The sequence below is a fragment of the Anolis carolinensis genome, chromosome 4, assembly GCF_035594765.1.
Source record: "Anolis carolinensis isolate JA03-04 chromosome 4, rAnoCar3.1.pri, whole genome shotgun sequence".
NCBI classification, from domain to species: domain Eukaryota; kingdom Metazoa; phylum Chordata; class Lepidosauria; order Squamata; family Dactyloidae; genus Anolis; species Anolis carolinensis.
Genome location: NC_085844.1, coordinates 149,354,389 through 149,380,280, shown reverse-complemented (window position 1 = coordinate 149,380,280; position 25,892 = coordinate 149,354,389). Strand labels below are relative to the sequence as shown.

Here is a 25,892-nt window from a genome sequence, read left to right as displayed (position 1 = left end):
TTTACTTATTTATTTGTTCAAGGCATTTATTCATTGACTATCAAGCCATCAAGGTCTCCTTCTAAGTCAGTGGTTCACAACCTGTGGGTCCCCCGATGTTTTGGCCTTCAACTGACAGAAATCCTAACAGCTGGTAGACTGGTTGGGATTTCTGGGAGTTGTAGGCCAAAACACCTGGGGACCTACAGGTTGAGAACCACTGTTCAAAGTAATATGTGGCAGATTGCACTGTTTGCCATCTTCATGTGCAAGCTGTGAATTCTAACTTATTAAACAACTACATGGATTTTCAGTATTGTCCTGTTGTATGATCAGGTTATCAAGCTAGATGGGATAAATATATTGATGCCTACATTCAGAATTGTGATTTATTGTGCTCAAAATAAATCAACTTTTTGTCGTTGGTTTTAAAATCTAGGTACAATAAACCATATTTCCTGTGCCTTACACGTTAGCAGGGGCGGTTCAACCGTTAGGTGAAGTACGTGGTTGTTGAAGGCGCCATGCTCTAGGGGGCGCCTAAGGGTGCCATTGAGACACCTCCACCCAGGTGTGGCTTTCCTGCCTCTGCGGCCTGGCCTGGCCTCCTCAGCTGCCGGGCCACCCTGGCAGTTAAAGCAGAGGCACAGAGTCACTTCCTTCAAGTGCTTCCCAAGCTTCAGTGGTGACCCAGATGTTTTGAACTCCAGTTCCTACCAATCCCGAGCATCAGTCAAGTTGAAGAGTTGGTCTCCTCCCTGGGGATGTTGGGAGTTGAAGTCTCCTCCCTGGGGGTGTGGCCTGAGGAAGAGGCCACTTAAGTTCGGGCATGGCAGCCGCAGGTTGCTCCCAGCGCTGGCGAGGAATGGAGGGAGACAGCATGGAAAGCGTGGGGCAGGGCAATAAGGGTACCTATGGATCAGCCAAGGCGGGCAGCCCCTTCAACCTGTGGCGCTTCCTGCAGCAGCCCCAAGTCCTCGCCCGACTCCTCAGTGCCGTAAGCCAGGACTCGGGGTGGGCGGGGGGTTTGGGAGGGGGTTGAAGGAGCGAGCGCTCCTGGGAGGGCTGAGGTGCGCCCTCCTGATTGGTTGCTTCAGATACCTGGGCTTGAGGGAGGGAGGGAGGAAAGAAGAAGTGACTGGAACAGAGCCAGCCTCGCGCTGCCCACTGCTGGACCTGTGCCCGGTTGCCCTAGTGTATCCCCACCTCTGCACCGCAGAATTATCACAGTTTCACAGCACATTAACTGCCATGTCTCAATGCCATGGAATCCTGGGAAGTGTAGTTTGGTAAAGCACTGGCCTGAAGTCTTTCTGAAACTCCCAGGATTTTCTAGCATTGAGTCATGGCAGTTAAAAGTGCTGCCAAGTTGCATTTGTTTACGTTCCAGCAGGCATAGGCAAACCTCTTCCCTCCGGTTGTTTTGGACTGCAACTCCCACCATTCATGCAGCCGTAGGCTGTTAAGAATTGTGAGAGCAGGAATCCAAAACACTGGAGGGCCGACGTTTGCCTCATGCCTGATCTAAGGCAAACAATTGGCGTAATAAAGCATACTGGGTTCAAGTTAACTAGCAAAGAAAGTGGGATGATGTTCATATGGGGAGTCAAGGCTCTTCTGGACTCTTGGACCGGTTCTTAAACATGCTTCGTGTATTCCAAGTAGACTGAAACATACTTGTGGATTATCTGCTATATCAGCCATATAACCCAGAATATCAAGGCAGAATAACCCACAATATCTGCTTTGAACTGGGTTATCTGAGTCCACATTGCCCTATATCCCAGTTCAATGTTTGGTGCTAAATTCGCAAAAATAGTAATTCCTACATAACATTGCCATGTACTGAACTGCTTTTTCTGCTAATTTGTTGTAAAACATGATGTTTTGTTGCTTAATTTGTAAAATCATAATGTAATTTGATGTTTAATAGGCCTCTCCTTAATCCCTCCTTATTATCCAACATTTTTGCTTATCCAGCGCTTTTATTTTTCAGTGATTGGTTTTGGGGGGGGGGGATTCTGTTTGCGTACACTTGAAAATTACCTAGTGCCCTGCACATTAGGGTGAGTGAGTTCTATATAGTTTCCACCCCTACATAGGCAACTCCAGTTTCTGAAACTCATGCATATTTACTTCAAAACAGGATAACCATGCGTACTTTCTTAGAAACTGAATGATTCGATGAAATCAATTACATTTTTTCCATTGAAATGAATATTTAGGATTCTGCTGCTGATTTTTTTTATCCATTGACTCCATTGTCATTAATCCTATAACTGTGTTATTTATTTGAGAAATAAGGAAGTCTCTTTGTGGAGTATAAATAATGGATGCTAGAGTTGGAGGAAAATCTAAATGGTATGAGCATTTCCTGATAGAAAATGTAATTTCTTCTGGTCTAACAGTATTGATCCCACATCTTTTAATAGGTTTTTTCAGGTAACAACATTCTCATTTAAATGCACATTATGTAATGCTTCCAAGTGATACATGTGGAGATCCACCTCTGTTTGCTACCAATTATTGATGTCTGTTTAAGGCTGGCTTCTGTTTTCTTGGTTACCAATGCAGCACTTATTGACATTTTGATAAAGGAAACCACAAAACATCCTATCCACTTAGATACATGCCTTCCTCTGGAATTGCCCAGGAGAAGGCATTTCATAAACAAAGCATGAGCAGGCATCTATTTAATTAAAAACATTTACAAAGCATTCCAGTTCCAAGCCCATTTTTATTGATGAATAATGGTAAACATCAGACTTCTCTGAATAATCATTCATTTGGGGACCTATCTTCCTGATGCAGACATGGAGCTTTGCTACCTACTTCATGTTCAGTTGAATCTCATTAGGTGGGTATTGTAACATGCCTTCAAAGGGCAGTAGTGTTTGTAGTTAAATAATTGGATTAGAGGAATGTGATTTTGCCTTTGTCTTCCAAACTGGTCAATTTTATTCAACCATAGTCTATGTGAAAAAGAGCCAAATTTGGGGAGTCAAGAGCAATTCAATTGATAGACAGTTACAAGTTATTTTTATACCCCAAGCAGAATGAGAAGCTTTGACTAGAAGGGTCATAAGATCAATCCTGATTTTGACTTGCAACCTTTGGCGAAGGCTGGGTGATGTTATAAAAACACAAGCTAGAAGACAGGAGATCAGATCTCAGCGCAGAGATGATTTCATTGGATGGCCTTGAAGAAGGAACTAATAATGTTTAGTAAGGCTTGCGAATACGTAATGTCAGAAATTTGGGAGGTTGTGTCAAATTCTCTCTGCTCTGAAATTACTGCAGGCCAAATTGACCTCTCTCTGGCCTCCTAATCAGCTTATAATTAGAGTTCATGTGTTCTTCTTCACAGAACACAGTCCCCTATTTAAAAAGCACTCAAGAGTTCAGTTCACTATTTAAACTGAACCACTTTTTAAAGATATACTTTGTCTGACCCCAGTCCAGGGTAAAGTTTGTAAATTGTTAAAAGATATGCTATACCACCAATACAGTTGCCAATCAGTAGTTAGCATCTGGAGAGCAGATTGAGCACCAAGTTATCAGTCTTCTCTACTATAGTTTGCATTATATTTCCATTTAAACAATAGTAATTATTTCTGAATAAATACATATACATCGGCCTATACCTTTTGGCAAATTGGCATCTTTTCTTTTTATGAAATCCTCACCTTTAGTGATGATAAAGACCAATTCTGCTTCTGATGACAGACAACCTTTTTTTCCTCTATCGAAAACCTTCTTATCATTGCTCATATCATCAGGAGCTTACAAAATTCTGAAATGGGAGAAAAGGGAAAAGAATAAGCAGAATTTTGCTTTTCATTAGTTCCTAAATTATAAGATTCTTCAGCCAAGAAGAACACTAGGAAATTTTGATTTTTTTTCTCCCTCCTTGAGTATGAGAAATTACGTGTGCACACACACAGAACAAGAGAAAGACTGCTCTCAGTTAAGCCTATCTCTTCACTTTTCAGTGGAGATGCTTAAATCTTGCATTACATAAGTGTGAATGCTTACTTAGATAAATAAATAGCTATAATTCCCAGAGTTCATGTTGACAATAGACAGTTTGGGTATGCTCCAAAATCTCCATTTGCAAGAGAGCTGGAGTACTTGACTTCTGCCAACCTTTGCAGGTGTTGTTTTGCTTCCTCTTCTTCCCACAAAGAGTGGGAAAGGGGGACAGAAGAGAAAATGACAGGTGAGAAGCCTGGTGATATAAGCAGTGGTTTCCTGCACTGGGTTTCTGAGCAGGCCTTATCAATTGTGCTCATCCATCAATAGCTATGAAAGGATTCTCAAAATAAGTAATTAGAGAATGGAAGGTAATATCTATATATATAAAATGATAAAGTTGCGGGCGCAGTGACTATAACAACAAAACTAAACATCCCAGAAATACGAAACTTGGCAACACAATGCAAAAGCCTTGCCTCCCGGTTACAACAACACAACCACACCACAAAACCACAATCCGGACCCAGAAAACTCACAACAACACATCATGAATATAACAACACAACTAAACGCCCTAGAAATACAAAACTTGGCAACACAACGCAAAAGCCTTGCCTCCCAGTTGTAACAACACAATCACACCACAAAACCACACTGGACCCACAAAACTCACAACAACGCATCGTGACTATAACAACACAACTAAACACCCCAGAAATACAAAACTTGGCGACACAATGCAAAAGCCTTCCCTCCTGGTTGTCAGAACACAACCACATCACAAAACCACAATCCGGACCCATAAAACTCACAACAATGCATCGTGACTATAACAACACAACTAAACGGCCCAGAAATACGAAACTTGGCACACAACTAAATGCCCCAGAAATACAAAACTTGACAACACAATGCAAAAGCCTTGCCTCCTGGTTGTAACAACACAACCACACCACAAAACCACAATCCGGATGCACAAAACTCACAACAAAGCATCGTGACTATAACAACACAACTAAACGGCCCAGAAATACGAAACTTGGCACACAACTAAATGCCCCAGAAATACGAAACTTGGCAAAACAACGCAAAAGCCTTGCCTCTCGGTTGTAACAACACAATCACACCACAAAACACAATCCAGACCCACAAAACTCACAACAATGCATCGTGACTATAACAACACAACTAAATGCCCCAGAAATACAAAACTTGACAACACAACGCAAAAGCCTTGCCTCCTGGTTATAACAACACAACCACACCACAAAACCACAATCTGGATGCACAAAACTCATAACAAAGCATCGTGACTATAACAACACAACTAAACGGCCCAGAAATACGAAACTTGGCACACAACTAAATGCCCCAGAAATACGAAACTTGGCAAAACAATGCAAAAGCCTTGCCTCCCGGTTGTAACAACACAATCACACCACAAAACACAATCCAGACCCACAAAACTCACAACAATGCATCGTGACTATAACACCACAACTAAATGCCCCAGAAATACGAAACTTGGCACACAACTAAATGCCCCAGAAATACAAAACGTGACAACACAACGCAAAAGCCTTTCCTCCCGGTTGTAACAGCACAACCACACCACAAAACCACAATCCGGACCCAGAAAACTCACAACAACGCATCGTGACTATAACAATACAACTAAACACCCCAGAAATACGAAACTTGGCAAAACAATGCAAAAGCCTTGCCTCCCAGTTGTAACAACACAATCACACCACAAAACACAATCCAGACCCACAAAACTCACAACAATGCATCGTGACTATAACACCAGAACTACATGCCCCAGAAATACGAAACTTGACAACACAACACAAAAGCCTTCCCTCCCAGTTGTAAGAACACAACCACACCACAAAACCACAATCCGGACCCAGAAAACTCACAACAACGCATCGTGACTATAACAACACAACTAAACGCCCCAGAAATACAAAACTTGACAACACAACGCAAAAGCCTTGCCTCCTGGTTATAACAACACAACCACACCACAAAACCACAATCCGGATGCACAAAACTCATAACAAAGCATCGTGACTATAACAACACAACTAAACGGCCCAGAAATACGAAACTTGGCACACAACTAAATGCCCCAGAAATACGAAACTTGGCAAAACAACGCAAAAGCCTTGCCTCCCGGTTGTAACAACACAATCACACCACAAAACACAATCCAGACCCACAAAACTCACAACAATGCATCGTGACTATAACACCACAACTAAATGCCCCAGAAATACGAAACTTGGCACACAACTAAATGCCCCAGAAATACAAAACGTGACAACACAACGCAAAAGCCTTTCCTCCCGGTTGTAACAGCACAACCACACCACAAAACCACAATCCGGACCCAGAAAACTCACAACAACGCATCGTGACTATAACAATACAACTAAACACCCCAGAAATACGAAACTTGGCAAAACAACGCAAAAGCCTTGCCTCCCAGTTGTAACAACACAATCACACCACAAAACACAATCCAGACCCACAAAACTCACAACAATGCATCGTGACTATAACACCAGAACTACATGCCCCAGAAATACGAAACTTGGCACACAACTAAACACCCCAGAAATACAAAACTTGACAACACAACACAAAAGCCTTCCCTCCCAGTTGTAAGAACACAACCACACCACAAAACCACAATCCGGACCCAGAAAACTCACAACAACGCATCGTGACTATAACAACACAACTAAACGCCCCAGAAATACGAAACTTGGCAACACAACACAAAAGCCTTCCCTCCTGGTTGTAACAACACAACCACACCACAAAACCACAATCTGGACCCAAAAAACTCACAACAACGCATTGTGACTATAACAACACAACTAAACCGGATGGCCATCTGTCTGAGAGGTTTGGGTGGGTTCTTTCTCCATGACAAAAAGAAAGAAAGGGGTTAGACTGGATGCAAACTACAAATTCCAGCACCCCATGGCATGGAGTCCATTTCAGTTAAAGGCCTCTTCCTTCTCCCTTTCCCCGCCATCCAACCCACTGACTCAGTTCCATGGCTCCGCAGGCAGGAAAGGCTGGGACGGATAGAGCGAAGGAAGGAGAGAGGGAAGGGAAGCGAAAGAACGCCAAGGACAAGAGCCCTCCCTCTCTGCCCGGAAGGCCAAGAGCAAAAGGGAGAGAAAGACCCTTGATCCAGTTATATTTACCCTCCTTTCTGACCAGTGTGTTCTTATCAGCGAGCTCAGGATCGGAGCAGAGAAAGGGAACAGCATAGGAATAAAGGAAACAAGGAGAGCACCCACTCTATCTATCCATCCACTCACCCACTAATAATAAACACCTACACAGGCAAGAATCAGCCATGCACTGAGTCTACAAGGCCATTCAGTGCTCATCCACCTCCCCAATCCCTACATTCACACTTGGCCTCCAAAAAAACAATTACAATAATAACAATGACAACAACAACAACAAGAATCAACACCATCACAGGCAAGAAGCAGCCAGGCACTGAGGCTGACAGGCCAGTCAGTGCTACACTGGGCCTCCAAAAAATAATACAGTAGCATCTAACTTATCCAGCCTTCATGACCACTACAACAACAATAATAATAAACACCTACACAGGCAAAACAAAAAAAAGACTATTGTACCACAATAAGATATAAACCACACTCAGCAGAATCAGACATCACGATTAACAACAAACCAAAGACAACAGGGATCTCAAGCAATTATCAATCAACACAAAAATTGAAGAAGGTAACAGACTTCAAATACTACTACTAATGTGAGTATAAAGAAGGGTGGAGGTCACAGCATAAATACAACCTAATGTAGACTGACCAACACCACCAGACTAAGCCACAGCAACGCGTGGCCGGGCACAGCTAGTATTTTATAATCAGTTCTTTAGAAATAAAATAATATGCGTGATCACGTTTTGTTTTTGATGAGACAATGTGTGAACCAACATGTAAGGAGAAAAGAGCAGCTGAAATCCTGTTATTTACTCCCACTTACAGTAGATCTATTGAATTAATTGCCCAATGGGAAATCAACATATAGGTGAATCTCACTTATTTAGTGAACCTATGATAAATTTGAACAGGAAATGTGCGAGAAAGAAAATAGATGACAGAAGGCAGAGAAGTGATCAAACAGAATAAACATAGAGTATATGCCCCTGGTGGCACAGTGTGTTAAAGCACTGAGCTGCTGAACTTGTGGACCAAAAGGTCCCAGGTTCAAATCCTGGGAGCATAATGAGTGCCCGCTGTTAGCCCCAGCTCCTGCCAACCTAGCAGTTCGAAAACATGCAAATGTGAGTAGATCAATAGGTACCGCTCTGGCGGGAAGGTAACGGCGCTCCATGCAGTCATGCCAGCCACATGACCTTGGAAGGGTCTACGGACAACGCTGGCTCTTCGACTTAGAAATGGAGATGAGCACCAACCCCCAGAGTCGGTCATGACTGGACTTAACATCAGGGGAAAACCTTTACCTTTATATATGAATGACAGAGCCTACATTTGAAATGGAAGAGCCATTCATTGTGTAGCAAGGTGGCATGAAGAGGAGTGAGTACATTAGAAGTTACTAGTCAAAACCTATAGCTACAGGTCTATATAAATGCAGTATTGAAAGGAAGATGGGGAACAGTTCTCAATTACTGAAGCAGGAAAATGAAATAATGGTTTCTGATTATAGAAAACAACATTTACATTAAATGTTCAGAAGAATCTCATGTTGTTCAAGATCAGGTAAGATTGGAAGAAATAACATCTTTTTTTAGTTTAATTAATTTATTTTTTCTCTGTCTGTAAAATAAGAATAAAAATACACTTTTGCCTTGAAAAGCTACTAAACCAAGGAAATAGCCATTAGCAATATATAGAGAGAAACAGTGCACTTCTGTGGATTTGAGGGTCAAACTACATACTATATGAATTATGTAGTTTGCAGTATATATACAGATCTCCAATCCATGTTAGGACCAGTGCACTCATGTGTTTTAACCATCCCTCTAGCATTTTCCTCTCTGGTCCTTTCTTCTACTCTGATGTAGAGCTTTCTTCATGTTTCGAATTTCCCCCTTCTTCTAAACCATAATTCAGAAGGAGGGGTAGCTGGAGAGCAATGTTAAAACTTCTCTCTTAATGTGCATTGCTTCCAATCTCGGAGCTTTGTGTTTGCTTTTATGTTAAAGAAATAGTCCACAGAATTAACAATGTACGGTTTGAAATTGATTGCTTTGGTGCTGCATTATAATTTTTATGCTAGCTTTCACTAAAAAAAAAGTCATTTGCAATCCAAAGGACATATTGAGAGGTACGGTTAGGACCTCATTACATTAAGGCTGGGATTCACAACACATGGTGGTGAATCTGATGAAGCCCAGCAGTGGGCGCGGGGAACCCATCACCCGCCTTCCTCCTTACCCTATCCCACAGAAGGACACGTCTGCCACCTGACTCCCCCCCCCATTGTTTTCTATGCAACATGGGAAGTCTCCTGTGTTGCTGCATCACTGAATCCCACCAGAAGTAGATTGATGTCATGGGATGGAAGTCAGCGAGTTCTGTGCTGCAAGCAAAGTGGAAGTGTCATACGATGGGCAATTTTGAGGCTGTTATAGTGACTTTTGATCTGCCAGATGATTGTCTTCTGTAGAATAATGGTTAAGAGGCCTGCTTAGTTCCCTATATCACAGCTCCACAAGATTTATGTTAAAGCGTAAATGTTTTCCTATTGAAAAGTGATGGAAAATACATTCAGTGGTGGCTTTTAAATGTGACCTCCATGTGCATTTGTTTCATTTCTATGTTCAGATTTCAAGTTGCTCAAATCAAATAGGAAAAGACTATCACTATAAAGGACCATCTTGCATGCTTCCCTGGGTGTTATCCTGGGTGATATTAGAACAATAATTTTGGACTAAATAAATTTTGTCCTAATACTGTAAGACAATTCTTACATGTGTTTTGAATGGAAGGCAGAATGAAGATTATCTAACCCAGACCAGAGGTGACTGTTATAGAAATGCCATCAAACAACAGATAGAAAAGAACAAGTACAGAGACTTCTAATTGTAAAAGTAATATGCCATTAGAATTATGGTAAGTTGAAGTTTCTATAGCAATTGGACAATTGAAAAAGAAGCTAGTGTCATATTTCCCCCCTAACTAGGGCACAGTTGTGGTTCAGCATTAGAATACATGCATAGAATGCACACAACTTTAAGATCTGTTTTTAATAATTGAAGAAGATCAGGAAGATGATTACAGGATGGAAATCTTTGTTCTTTGAGAATACTTGCCTTTAGAGCAGGGGTAAGCCACTAGATGGTTTTGGATCACAACTCCCAGCTGTATCATCCAGAACTGGCCGGTTATTGGGAATTACACAATTTCTTATTCAAAACAGATGAAAAGCTTCAGGTTCCCTATCCCCTGAATTGTGTTAAATGGTTCTAGGCATAGATGGAAAAAATATCTGAATTAGTAAAAGGCAGTTTCCTAATATTATCAATGCCTAACATGTACATCCTGAGTTTTTGCTTTGACAGTTCTTGGCAAGAAGAAGAAAGTTCATCGGAAATTGAGCATTGCCAATGATATAAGCTTCAGCCATTCTCTTTTGTGAAATTCTCTTTATCCTCATCAGTATGCTGTGGCCACTGTTTGAACTATGCTTTGTAAATGATATTTCTGTTATATTATTGCGGTGTTAAACAATTAATAATGTACAGGTTGTAGGAGGAAAAGAACTCTTTTCTTCTTCTAATAGGGTCTTGAGACTAATTAATTTGACTTGAGACTATATCTCACAAAAGCTTATGTGATAATAAATGTCTTCATCTTTAACGTGCAGAAACATTTTTGTTGTGATTTTTGCTTGTGATTATCAGCAACATTCTCACAGGTGCCTGAATCTCAACATTATTTTAAAAAAAACAACAAAAAAAACCCATGATGATTGTTAAGCAAAATACTTTACCTTTCTTGGTGACATCTGTCACTATTGTTTCTCTTGAGCAACTAGATGGTTTAACTTGTGATTCTCCATCCTCATATCAAAATCCAACATTTGAACCACCAAATTATTATGGTTTCTCTCAGTGTCTTCATCTGCAGCTGCCATCATAATTAACATGGGACGTAACTAGCCATATTGTTCGGAAATTCAGCAGGCATCAGTTTGCCAACACTTCCCACTGAATTGTTTATGCAAGAAAATCATGCTTATCTAGAGTTCTCTATTAGAGGTTTCTAATTAGTCTATTAATCTCCATTAGCTTCTAATTGAGATCCTTCCTTATTTCTGGATTCTTTATGTCTCCAATATTTTCTTCATTTCACTTTATATGGCTCTTTGAAGTAAGATAATGATGGTGACAAATTTCATATTTTACATACCTTTCCAATTAGGTAGGACAAGGAAGGTATGAATGCACTACATTTGTCTTTCAGCTCCAGGGAAAGGAGTTCTTATGGCATCTTCTTGTTGAATGAACTTAAGGATGTTTTCAGGCCATCAGCATAACTGATAAAAAAAACTTGTTCATATACAAAATATTCAGTTTTAGCTGTTTACTGGTTGATATTTTGGGGCTTTTACAACCCACAGAACTACAAAGTTGGTCATTCACAACCCAGTGCAAAATTGGACATTGTGGACTGTGGCCTTCTGTAATTCATTCATTGTATTTGTTTTTAGTAGTATGGGAGTCCATGATGTCTATCTCGCCGAAGTTTTACAGTCCATATAAAATGTACATAATGACTTTAAATCCAATGAATAATGCATCTTGGCAAGGATTTAATCACACTAATAATCCAGTAACAGAGGAAAACAATCAACATTTGAATTTACATAATGGAAGTATTCTAATAAAGATACCACACTAGTACATTAGGACATGAAAATTTGTTTTTTCACTATTATATAATTAATTGGATTTTAGAGGAAAGCACTGGGGGAAAAACTACAAAAGCAAATAGCTACCTGTTGAATTGGTTGCCATTTGTTTTCCAAGGAGAACCTTTGGTTAATACATTAAAATGGTTACTGATTTGCATGCACTGATTTGTCACTTAAAAGTAAATACCTCTTTAGGTTCCAGCCTTAGTGTAAAAGACATCTGGTTTAATATTTCAGCTTTCATCATGTACTAAAAGGCTTTTGCATTTTGACAAATAAATTAAGCAATATTTTCATGCATTGCTTGTTTTAAAATGACAATGTGTAGCTTGGTGGTTAGGAGCTAGATAGGAAATGATGTTAATTCAAGGTAGCATGCAGGAATGAGAAGAGACGATCTGTCTGTTCTCTGTCTATCTGCCTCTGCAGTGTTCATGAACAATGGATCCCCAAATCTACAAACCACAAGTATTTGCCAAAAAGACTTTCCAAACACTCTTTGCCCCGAGGCTGCTTAATAATGTTTGGTGCCAATTTTCTGTCTGTTGTTGGATAGACTGAGCAACTCTATGAAAATGTATAAGTGATGCATGAAGCATATGGATGGTGCAAGTTGAATATTCCTGGCACTTACTCCTTCTCCCCTAGCTGGCCAGCTGTGAGTGCAGCTGCCACTTAAATTCATCAATATCCAGTTCTTCTCTTCCAACCATTTGAGATGTGGTATCCAGTCAGTTTTATTGAAATCTATCAAATTTATCAAATTTGTGACCTGCTCATTCAGAATTTTTTCATGGATCCAGTATTTTCATGGAGCTGTCAACATTCTCATGATTATAACTCATTTTGTGAAGAGATAGCGTTTTCATGCCAGTTTATATCTTGCAATCTTTTGCCCCTTTGGTATGAATACTTTTGTGGCAAATAGACCTCTTTCATTTGAAATACTTAAATGCACACACAAGAAAGAAGGCGAGAGGGACTTATTCCTACTTTTAATCTTACATTTTTGTTGTCTTCAGAAACAAATTAACAAAATCATTGCCATTGTATTCCATGGGGTTGTGTTTTAATCATGGTCCTGACATACTTTGCTGTTTCCTTAACCACTGTGAAGCCACAGTTCCTCAGTTGGGGTCAAGGGGCAAAAATGCAAAAAGTACTCCTCAAATCCAAATTCAAATGCAGGAGCCCCCTTCCAGTGGAGAAGGTGAGGAATGACACCACAAAAGTTGGATCTTCAAACTGCAAAAAGCTGTTTATTGTGTGGCCATAGCAATAACAACAAAATTCATACAGGAATGCAATCAAAGGTTTTGTTGCAACCTGAAATGGGGTTGCAAGGCTTTTTATCACTTTCACACATTCTGAAACACATTCTTATTGGTCTTCAAAGATCTATCATTTATTTGGTCTAAAATTGATTACGTCACAAGCATCTTAACTAACATACATTTCCATTGGTTTCTTTGTTCTAATAAGCAAAAAACAACAATATGTGATTCTTTAGACAATGGTACTTTCATGTCACTGTCCCTGAGCATAGCGCCTGCGGGCCGGGCTTATCTACTTTTTTTGTTGCAAGCATAACTCCAAAATGGCTGAGAAACTTAGGGAGTATTAGTTAACCAGTTCTGTCTTGATGTACTTTTATCCTTGAAAAGTCATTTCATATCTGCAGCAGCTCATTTTCCAAACATCGGAAACATTATAGTCATTGGAAGTATCCCTGAAAATTCCCTTTTAAAACCATGTCTCCCTCAGGTGTATAGTAGTGAAATAAAGATTTCTGCTAACTGTGATCTTTATGCTGATGCATGATTGGGGAGAAGCCAAAATTAATATTCCAATAGTAAACAGAGTAAAGTGGCTGCAGGCAGCTGGGTTTTGGGTGCGAGATACAAGTCAAGTGTCCCTTCTCTGAAATGCTTGGAACCAGAATTGTTTTACATTTTGGATTTTGTCACATATTACAAAGTATTTGGATATACATATATCACAAGATATCTTGGAGGTGAAACCCAAGTCCACACACAAATATTTAAGGTATTTTGTACAATGTCTTTAATAATTTTGAACATGCAACAAAGTATGTGTACACATATAGAACCATTAGAAAGCAAATGGGATATTATCTCAGCCCTCCATGTGGACAAATTTGGATTTTGGAATATTTCAGACTTCCAGATAAGGCATGCTCATTGCTCAGTTAATACAAAATCTTATGTTGAAATCATACATGCCTCTATTTATACACACCACAGTTCTACGTGGTAGCTAGACTGACAGTTAGAATGGAGGGAGGGACGAGACTGGTGAAAGACTGAAAACATGGCTATGGCAGCAGGCCTTTGAAAATTATTAATCCGTAGAAGTGCAAGTAGAAGACTGTAAATGTGGAAGTGCTTACTGGTTTTATTTCTAATTTGGCGTTCATTGCTAGCTCCAACCAGAGCAATTTTATAACGGTTTAAATATATTTATGTTTTTATTTTTAGCTACTTCTTTTTAAATATTAATTGTTGTTGTATTTGAACTGTCTACTGTGTATCTAATTTTGTAATGGAGATAGCTTTCATTATTGTCTGTTACATGTTTGTAAGCCACTCTGAGTCTCTTCGGGGAGATGGGGTGGGTAAAATTATTATTATTATTATTATTATTATTATTATTATTATTATTATTATTATTATTATTATTATTAAGGCTGACATTTGACTTTTTCAGGTGCCATCTAAACTTATATCACTTCTGTATTATTCAGGGTTAGAACATTACTGTTGTTCAACTATCATACTAATAAGTACCGTAGGTTTTTTGAGCTTCCCTAGATTTATGACACCCTTCCCTCCAATATTTGAAAGAACTATCCAAGGATCTATTTTGTGGAATAGAGTACAGCACCATGGATAGCTCTAGAACTGGCACATTTGCAAGATTTACAACATGTTCTGCTAAAATAAAGTCAATGCAAACATGCTGAATGACAAAAACACATTTGGAATAAAAAACACAACTAAGCACATTTTACTAAATTGAATCAATGGAAATGTGTAATTATCATATGTGGGGCCCACTCCAGATCAGTGCTGACTTGGCTGCTGGATGATGTCCACATGGTTCAGTGGTAGTAATCCCATTTTGGCACTACTGAATTGCCACCCTTACCTTCCCCGTCATCCTCACCTTGGTGGTGTCCACTGGGCAATGAACCACCAGTAGTCATGGCTCATCACATCTGCTGGTACTGGCTGGAGCAATAGAGTGATATTAGTGTCAATGGATCACTCCATTGTTTTTGATAGCAACAGTGAATGAGTCAGGCAACAACTACTGCCAATTCTGTGCCCAATGGCTGGGCTGACAGGGGAAAAGTAAGTGCTATTCCCTGTCTCCAGGCTGCTTGAGACCATGGAAAGGGGTATGGCCATGGGACCAGGTGCATCCACTTCTGAATAGGAAGCAGTTCAATTGTTCACACTGCTACAAAATGCGGGGGAGCTCCTGAGTTTCAGGAAAGCATCCAACACCTTTTCTTAACATGTTAAATGGCCTTGCCTGGTATCAGGGCGAATGGACCCCATGCACCAAGTAGGTGCCATAGAATCCAGTCATACACATCACAGCCCAATTCATTTGCCTCAGGTAGTTGTGCCCAGTGAAAAGGGGGAAAAATCATGAATTCCCGTGCCCCAACAAGCTAACAAAGCCCTGCAAACCATTCCCTTTCACCAAAACTGAATAGGAAGAAGCTGCAGGTGTAATAAAATCAAGTCTGACACAGTCTCTCACCATGTCTTTCTAAGCTTTGTAAGTAAATAAGTGAGAAGGCAAAGGAACCAGTTGTCTTAATTTTACTTAACATAGGTTTTCACAACCTATTTTATAAGTTATCATGGAGTATTGCTTGAGTTAAGAGATTATTATATGCCTGCTTGTGCATGGGTGTCACAGAAGTAATGTGAGTAGGTGTTTTACTGCCACATAATAACATGGCAATGCCCCTGGAAATTGTTGGATTTAGGTTGCACCAACTATTCCTGGTATGCACATAGACAGCTAACACAGATGTGCCTTTAATAGTGAAAAAGCATTATGTACATATGTTATATAGTATACATTTATAAGTTTACTTTGCTGAGGATCAGTGGAGGAGTTTATGGAAATTGTTAAAGTAATCATGATTTATAGGAAATTCTTGATGGATCCTCTGGACTGAGAAGAAAATTGGGAGTGAAATTACATTATCTTGAGTTTTCCTGTATGCAATTGATTTAGGAATAGAGGGTGCTATTAAAGAAAGGTTGTGCCAGCACCACATTATTTCTGCATTTCACTACCAGAGAACAAGGGGCTTTAAATCCACCAAAACTAATCAAAATATTTCAGTCTTCAAAATAAGACTGAAAAATGGAATTTAAATTTGTGTGGCTGGGCAATGTGTGATCACTTTTGGAATGGAATTTTTAACAGTAGTAAATATCTTTGTTGTTAACATTGCATATGTCATACAAATGAAAGAGTGAGAGATGTTCCTCTCATATTTCACATTTCTTCTAATGTGGGGGTTGTGTTTTTGTTTGTGCAGAACTACTATGGAGCTGCTAAAATGATTTTTTCTGACAACCCACTTGGGCTGACATGTGGGATGGTGTGCCCAACTTCAGATCTCTGTGTGGGTGGATGCAATTTATATGCCACTGAGGAGGGACCAATTAATATTGGAGGACTGCAACAATTTGCTACTGAGGTAAGTAAAGGTGGATATCGGCTGCTTTTTCAACTCATGGACCCAATTTTTAAAACAATTCTATTTCTCACTGTAATCTGATCCCTTTCTTCTCTTTATATTAAATACAAGAGCATACAGAAAGTTAGCTGAAGTCAAAATGTATTTGCGTGGGCAGTGGCGACTAGTTTCTTCTCGCCAAGTACCCACAAGAAAAGATAAATACAATTGTTTGGGATAACCAAAGACCACAACTTTATTGGTTACAATGAAAACAGGATTGGCAGCCATGCATGGGTCCTAGATCAAGAATCGGACAGCCCAATGCTGACCAATGCAACTCCACAACAGTAGGGGTCCCTGGCAGTGAGGCAACCAGTTCCGACCTGGGACACTGGTACTGCTACACCCCTACATCACCAGGACAATCCCCCCTCATCAATAAAGCGGGGAGGTACACAAACAGGGTCCAGGGTCCATGCCACACTCCCACAAGTTGTGACGAGAGAATATGCTAAACTATCGAACAACTGCATACAACAATACAATTTCAAGGTGGGAGGGAGGGGACAGCTGAGAGGTGACTGGCCTCCAGTGCTGGTCTGTCCCACTTTTGTCCGCACCGGCGGAATGAAGCAAAGTCCATGCACAGATGATCAGGGAGCAGGCCAGAGCAAACCCCTGATTGGCTGCTCGTCTGAGTGCGCCAAAATGCACAGGGTGTGTGGGCTCCTGTGAAGGAAAACCCCTAATGAGGGATGGCGAGTGGGGTGTGCCAGTCGTCACAACATCCCTGCCTGGTATGTTGGGCAGGGCTTTTTTGTTATAAGTAATAGTTGCATCTAGTGTAATCAGTGCATAAAGAACTACAGTCTTCTCTATCAAAGAACACACAAACTACAACTCCCATGATCCCATAGCATTGGGGCCAAGGCATTAATTTTAAAGTGTAGGTCCACCCCATATTTGTAAAATCATTCTTAACCCACCACATTATTCCAAAACCCCTTTCCCCTCAATATTGTGGGGAATTCTCTGAGTAAGAAGTGAAGCATCAACTAGTCACAGTCTTTAGAATGCTATGTGGGTAGTCTATGGAGAAAGGGGATGTAACTTAGATGTTTATTTAATAAACTATGAGATCAGGACATTTGGGGAAAAGAAAATAGAGCAGATCTGAATAGGTTTGTTGTGTGTTTTCCAGGCTGTATGGCCATGTTCCAGAAGTATTCCCTCCTGACATTTCTCCCACATCTATGGCAGGCATCCTCAGAGGTTGTGAGGTATATATATGCTGGAACATGACCATACAGCGCGGGAAACACACAACAACCCTGTGATTCTGGCCATGAAAGCCTTCGACAACAGATCTGAATACATTTTTGGAAACTTTATGAAAGAACTCCTTATTTGTAACTGAGGCATTACAATGTACATTGTGTGGAACCAACATTAGACTACATTTTTATTTTTTGTCATAATAATTTTTGACAGTTTATACAGTTTCATTTTTCTAATGTCAAGTATTTGATTAACTTAAATCACATCTCAAAATATGTACAAGTGTGTTTTGTATTATTTTTAAGTGAAGAAGACAATCAGAGTTTTGTGCTAAGGTCTAGTTTAAGTGCAATTGTTTCTTCCATCACAAAGTGTTGTGCAAGGTAGCAGGGCTGGAGGTAGGGCAACAGGACTCCCTTCTTCTATGCTGGCAAGCAGCAGGTGGTAGCAGCAAGAAGTGTCCAAAAGCAGGTGTTTTAAAGGCCTTCCTCCACCCTCTTCTTTTCCTCCTTACCCCAGAGTAGCAAGGTAGCAGGGCTGGAGGTAGGGCAACAGGACTCCCTTCTTCTGTGCTGGCAGGCAGCAGGTGGAAGTATGGAAGTGTGTTAGAAGCCTCCATATATATATGATAGCAAATGCTAGGCTTAACAAGTGATGATGCTCTCCTCTGGTATACAAAACTGTCTTTGATGTTTCATCATACCAACAAGACACCAAGGAGAGTTACATTTGCACAAAGAGGGTGGAGCCAAATGCAATTAGGCTGTGAGGTTCTGCAGATCTCAATATTGTAACTTATGCTTTTAAACTTCTATGAGTCTGTGTGTATGCATTCAAGGGGTTTTCCAGAGTTTTGGTGTTGGGTGTAATTGCTATGCTGGTGATATTCCAGAATAATCAATCCCCATGACAGACCCCTCCTAAATGAAAATCGCTACATTTTGCACTTTATTCCACCCCTTTTTGGAAATAACTTCATCTCCTACCCCACCCCAAATCTCCTAGAGAAAACTGCAGCACTTTGTCTATTCACTTTATTAAATGGTCGTACAATTTTGCACTGTTGTCCAGACCGCCCTCCCATTTTATCATTAAGTGGTGGTCTCTGTTTTATATCATCTTACCATTTTATTATATTATTATTTTATTATATCATATTATTGTGTTTTAATTTGTTATTTTATCTGTTTGATGATGTTGTTTACATATGCTTTTAGTTTTTTGTTCATTGTTTGTTCTTTGAGCTTGGCCCCATGTTAGCTGCTCTGAGTTGCTTCAGGGAGATGGAGGCGGGATAGAAAAATAAAGTATTATTATTATTATTATTATTATTATTATTATTATTATTATTATTATTATTGTGTCTCCCATTAACAATTCATGTAAAAGAGGCTGTGGAACTACTGGTCATTGTCTAGAATCTAGATATAATGAACAAATGGGTGTGAGTAAACAACATGAGCTCAGGCATTCTTTTGGTCAGTAGGAGAGTCTTCCTGGTTTTGAGATTGCAAGCTGTTTCAGATTGTGCTGCACTCCCTCTGAAAAACCACAGCATTCTTGGATCCAATATTGCAATATGAAGCCATGTGGCTGCTTTTCAAAGGGTATGCGGTACAAACAGAGCCAGGAAAAATTACTTTTTTGGATGATGTCTCCCAGAATCTCTCAGTAAGGCATGCTAATTTCACTTTTATCCATTTTCATATTTCTAATATTACATTTAGCTCTTCCTTAAGTTGGAGATTATTTTGGGAGAAAGGGTTTACCCTAAAGGTCAGACATATTTTTGTGTGTATTTCACATGGTAAATTCATTTTTCTATACGGTACATTTTTTCTTAATCAACCAATTTCCTAGATGTAGTAATTCCTTCACTTGTGTGGTGGTTATAGGCACAGGACCCCCCACAAATGTGAAAAATACAAGTAAATTACACTTTTTGAAGAGATAATGTCTCTTTAGTATTTAGTAGTGTAGTATCTGTTCTTATCAGTTTAATATCTGATACGTCCTCTATATGAGGACTATATATTAACATCTGTTGTGATCAAGGTGTATTAGGAGCTAGGAGGTTAATTAAGGGGCAGGGAGGGCTAAGAGGAGGGCGGGAAGGGAAGGCAGTGGTTAAAGTCTATTGGGCCAGTGCAATTAACAACCATGGATAAAAGCACTGGAGCACTCTCATAGGGGTTGGGGTAAAGTAACCATCATTGTAGCACTTTATGCTGAGTATACTACTGCTCCCAGTTAGAATACCAATATGTCCTTAAAGGAGATAGAAGTAGGAGACAGCGGTAATAAGATCCTCACGTGTGAAAGTGAGTCTACCATTATGGTATACCATGTAGGGAGAGGGTATGTGTCTAGCAGCTGGGGGGCCCCCATTGAGGTGATCCAGGGGAGGGGGAGATACGGGAAAGGGAGGCATAATCTAATTCGGCCTAGGGTGAGCAGCAGAGTGCTTGTAGATTTAAAACGGCCTCCTGACGCAGTAAACTTGGGTGCCCAAGTTGGCGGGCCCTCCGATCTGAAGGTGGTGCTGCTGAATGCCAGGTCTGTCAATGGTAAAGCTGCAATCATCCAGGATCTTATCCTGGATGAGCAGGCAGACCTGGCATGCATAACGGAGACCTGGTTGGATGAGGCTGGGGGGGGGGCAATCTCACCCAGCTTTGTCCACCAGGTTATGCCGTGCAGCATCAACCAAGATCTGGAGGGAGGGGAGGAGGGGTTGCAGTGGTCTATAAGGGGTCCATCCCCCTGACCAGGTGCCCCATCCCGCAGTCTACTTTGTTTGAGTGTGCTCATCTGAGGGTAGGGGCCGGGACAGTTTAGGGATTCTGCTAGTGTACCGACCACCCCGCTGCACTACAGTCTCCCTGCCTGAGCTAGCAGGGATGGTCTCTGGCCTGGCGCTGGAGTCCCAACGGCTCATTGTGCTGGGGGACTTCAATGTCCATGCCGAGACCACTCCTTCTGGTGCAGCTCAGGACTTCATGGCCGCCATGGCAACCATGGGGCTGTCCCAACTAGTATCTGGCCCTACCCACAGAGCAGGGCACACACTTGACTTGGTTTTCTGCCAGGGAGGGGAGGAAGGTGGCGGTGTGGAGGAGCTCACCATCGCTCCTTTGCCATGGACCGACCATCACCTGATCAGGTTTAGAATCACTGCGCCCCCCAACCTCCGCAGGGGTGGAGGACCCAAAATGGTCCGCCCTAGGAGGCTTATGGATCCGGATGGATTCCTGATGGCTCTTGGGGAATTTCCTGCCACCTTGGCTGGTGATCCTGTCGATGCTCTGGTCGCCCTCTGGAACAAGGAGGTGACTAGGGCAATAGACACGATCACTCCGGAACGTCCCCTCTCGAGTACCCGAGCTAAACCATCTCCTTGGTTCACTGAGGAGCTGGCAGCGATGAAGCGAAAGAAGAGGGAACTAGAGGGTGTGTGGCGTTCGAAGCCGAGCGAGCCAAACCGAACACGGCTATGTCTCTATCTTAGGGCATATGTCGCGGCAATAGATGCTGCAAAGAATGTTTTCTTTGCAGCTAATATTGCGTCCGCAAAGAACCGTCCGGCGGAGCTGTTCCGAGTTGTCAGAGGTTTGCTATATCCCGCCCCCCAAGACGGGATCCCTGACAACTCGGCAGCCCGCTGTGAAGCATTTGCTCAGTTCTTTGCGGACAAAGTCGCTTTGATCCGTTCTAGCTTTGACACCATATTAACGGCAGTCTCCGAGGATGTAGCAAGAGCACCTGCTTGTCCCATTTTGATGGATTCGTTTCAATTGGTTCAGCCTGAGGACGTGGAAAAGGTGCTTGGAGAGGTGAGGGCTACCACATGCATCCTAGACCCCTGCCCATCCTGGCTGATAAAGGAAGCCAGAGGGGGGTTGGCCGAGTGGGTGAAGGTGGTGGTGAATGCCTCCCTTCAGGAAGGCATTTTTCCAGCGAGCCTCAAATTGGCTGTGATAAAACCACTGTTGAAGAAGCCATCACTGGACCCCACTCAATTGGAGAACTTTCGGCCTATTTCCAATCTCCCCTTTTTGGGCAAGGCCATGGAACGTGTGGAGGCCGCACAACTCCAGGCATTCTTGGTTGACACTGATTTTCTGGATCCGGTGCAGTCTGGCTTCAGGCCGGGGCATGGTACCGAGACAGCCTTGGTCGCCTTAGTCGATGATCTACGCCGGGAACTGGACAGGGGGAGTGTGTCCCTGCTGGTTCTGCTGGACCTCTCAGTGGCCTTCGATACCGTCGATCACGGTATCCTTCTGGGGCGCCTTGCCGGGATGGGTCTCGGAGGTACTGTTCTGCAGTGGCTCCGGTCCTTCCTGGAGGGTTGGTCCCAGATGGTGTCCTTGGGGGACACCTGCTCGGCCCCACAACCATTGACTTGTGGGGTCCCGCAGGGGTCAGTACTGTCCCCCATGTTGTTCAACATATACATGAAGCCATTGGGAGAGATCATCCGGAGTTTCGGGGTGCGGTGTCATCTGTACGCAGATGATGTCCAGCTCTGTCACTCCTTCCCACCTGTCACTAAGGAGGCTGTCCAGGTCCTGAACCGGTGTCTGGCCGCTGTGTCGGACTGGATGAGGGCTAACAAATTGAAATTGAATCCAGACAAGACAGAGGTCCTCCTGGTCAGTCGTAAGGCTGAACAGGGAATAGGGTTACAGCCTGTGTTGGACGGGTCGCACTCCCCCTGAAGACACAGGTTCGCAGTCTGGGGGTTCTCCTGGACTCATCGCTGAGCCTGGAGCCTCAGGTCTCGGCGGTGGCCAGGGGAGCCTTTGCACAACTCAGACTTGTGCGCCAGCTGCGCCCGTTCCTTGGGAGGTCTGACTTGGCCACGGTGGTCCACGCTCTGGTTACAGCTCGTTTGGACTACTGCAACGCTCTCTACGTGGGGTTGTCTTTGAAGACGGCCCGGAAGCTCCAACTAGTACAACGAGCGGCAGCCAGACTAATAACTGGGGCAGCTTACAGGGAGCGTACCACCCCCTTGTTAAGCCAGCTCCACTGGCTGCCGATATGCTATCGAGCCCAATTCAAAGTGCTGGTTTTGACCTATAAAGCCCTAAACGGTTCTGGCCCAATCTACTTGTCCGAACGTATCTCCTCCTATGAGCCAGGAAGATCCCTGAGGTCATCTGGAGAGGCCCTGCTCTCGGTCCCGCCTGCCACACAGGCGCGGCTGGTGGGAACGAGGGACAGGGCCTTCTCGGTGGTGGCTCCCCGGCTATGGAACACCCTCCCCAGAGATATACGGCAAGCCGCAACCCTTTTGAGTTTTAGAAAAGCCTTAAAAACATGGCTTTGTGCCCAGGCTTTTAATGAATAAATGATAAAGACGACCCAGATTGTTATATGGATAAAGTTGGAGGATATTGGACGAACGGATTTTAAACACGTTTTATGTTTTATATTTTATACTGTATTTAATTGGTTGTATTTTTTATATGTTGTTGTTTTTAATGATGTATCGGCATCGAATTGTTGCCAATTGTCCCTCCGGGTGAGAAGGGCGGGATAGAAATATTTGAAATAAATAAATAATAAATAGGTCCTCCATTGTGACTTTGTGTCCAATTTCTGATGGAGTTATTCTGGAAGACCTAGAGATTGCTAGAGGTAACATATGAATCAAATCCTCAAATAATTAAATCCACAAATGCTAAATTTGCAGATATGGAAGTCTGACTGTAGAATACTTAAGTATTATTGACACTAGTCCACTATTTTTGCTTTCGGTTAAAGAACTCCCTGCCATGTTTTCAGTTAGAAAATTCTACTGCCACATTTACACATTTTGGAGTATGTCTGTGTTTCTGTTTATATATTGTCTTAAATGAATCAAACCTAATTACTGATGTACTAAACGATGATTCTATGACCGTCGTAAGATCTGGCGCCACACCTTTGTGAATACCTTTGAAGCCTTAAAAGGTTTTGGGTCCAGGTTACCTACAGTATTGCTGTCTACCTCACAATCCGCCCTTTAGAACACTTAGATCCTCTGGCAGACACTTACTCCAACCAGCCAGAACCTGACTGGCGACCATCACCCAGAGGACCTTTTCACTGACCGCCCCATGACTGTGAAATAACCTGCTGGAAGAGCTCTGACAGCTAAACAAGCTGTCAGAATTTAAAACACAATTGGAGACTCATCTCTTCCATCAGGGCTACCCAGTCAACTTTCAGTCATGAGTTTTGATTTACATTCTATTACTACTATATGTCAATTCTGTATTTGTGTTTGGTGAAAGTTTAAAAAAATATTTTTTGTGTTTTTATTATGTAATTTAATGTATATATTTTATGTTCATATGTTTTTTACTTTGTTGTACCCCACCTCGAGCCATCAGGGCAGGCAGGTAATAAACAACAACAAAAACAAAAACAACAACAGCAACAACAATACTCCATCTCCTAAATTTACACATTTAAAAAGTGTTAACCGGAATGGAAAAGATGAACTTGCCTGGCAAAACTGAAGCCATCAGCAACCTTGCATTATGATGTGATCTTTGTTGTTGTCTAGTCACCAAAAGAGTTTTGTTAAAGCTGAAACAAGGGGAGGAGGCACTTGTAATGCTAAAAGATGCCTTCAAACAAATGTAATTTCCCAAATTGCATTCTACAAGTATTTAGTAAGGGGGCTATTCCGAAAAATGTTCAGGAGCTTCAGTTGGTATTATATATAACTTTTAGCCTGAAAACTGGTGCAAAATATCAAAAAATATTTTACTCTGCTACTAAATGACTTGCGCTGATTGTCTTTTGTTTTCTGTGCTTATTCAAGATGTTGGTTTTAACCTTCAAAACTTCAAATTACTTGAAGCCCCACTATTTAAGGGATCAGCTCTTCCAAATTTATTTTTGTTTGGTCATTAAAATGTTTATATCCTGTCCTATATTTTTTAAAAATATATATCTACATATATTTTTTAAAGGATATTAGAGTCAAAGATGAAGCACTTTGGCCTCATAATGGGAAGACAGGAAAGCTTGGAGAATATAATGATGTTGAGGAAAATGGAAAGAAAAAGAAAGAGGTGCCAGCCAAGGGCAAGATGGATGGATGGTATCCTTGAAGTGACTGGCCTGACTTTGAAGGAGCTGGGGGTGGCGAGAGCCGACAAGGAGCTCTATGGTGGGCTGGTCCATGAGGGCATGAAGAATCGGAAGCGACTGAATGAATAAACAACAGCAGCAGCATATATACAAAAATATATATACGTCTAACCCATTTTGCCACTGCTCAGTTCATTTAGTTCACTTCCATACTTTCCTTCATGTACTACTACCAAGAAAGTGGGCAGGGAAATGATTTTCTTTCATAGCTGTCCGGTTCTCAATCCAAGATCTTTGTGATACACAACTTGGTTTGATATAGTTGAATTTTGGATTCCCAAAGAGAGGCCATGAGGACTGTTAATAAAGCTAACTTGCAAGATCAATTGAGTGCAATGGGCATCTGAGGCTTTATTAATCCTACTAGTACATTGAATGCTTTTGTCTTGTTACAATGAAAGACCACTGCTATCATAACTCTATAGAATGCTTTTCCAACTGTGCAATGTTTTTTTTAAAAAAACACACACACACATACATTTGCGGCATGTACAGAAGAAATATATTAAACTCTTGTCAAATCTGTGAGTGATATAATGCTGAATTATTACTGTTTTTAAACCCAATTGCGAGTAATAGCAGTTAAATCTTGATGTGTGTCTCCTTTTCGTCTTAATACCATGATTAATAGAGAAGAATTATTCTGTGATAGATTTTGCTAAATATCTACCATTCTTCTTCAGAAATCTTTAGAAATCTATTAAAAATGCTGCATGCTGGCACAATGATTGATATCAAAACTGGCACAGAATGAATAGCTCAGAATGGTTTTCATCACAGAATTTTAAGTTTATTTAAAGTGATCTATTGGTATCAAGGGTTCTAATATAGCTGA

General features: G+C 41.4%; 1 protein-coding gene and 1 pseudogene across 5 annotated transcripts in view; both read left to right on the top strand.

Moving 5' to 3' along the window:
- The window catches only part of dpyd (dihydropyrimidine dehydrogenase), a 668,284-nt gene that overhangs the window by 185,388 nt on the left and 457,004 nt on the right, over positions 1-25,892 (top strand). For 4 of the 5 annotated variants that reach the window (XM_062977979.1, XM_003220086.4, XM_062977980.1 and 1 more), the window contains exon 5: positions 16,484-16,645. The exons of the other annotated variant lie outside the window; for it this stretch is intronic. In XM_062977979.1, the coding sequence (XP_062834049.1) occupies positions 16,484-16,645 (162 nt within the window). The remainder of the gene's footprint in view (positions 1-16,483; positions 16,646-25,892) is intronic. 5 annotated transcript variants of the gene reach the window in all.
- On the top strand, positions 19,879-19,933 carry LOC134299049 (U2 spliceosomal RNA; annotated as a pseudogene).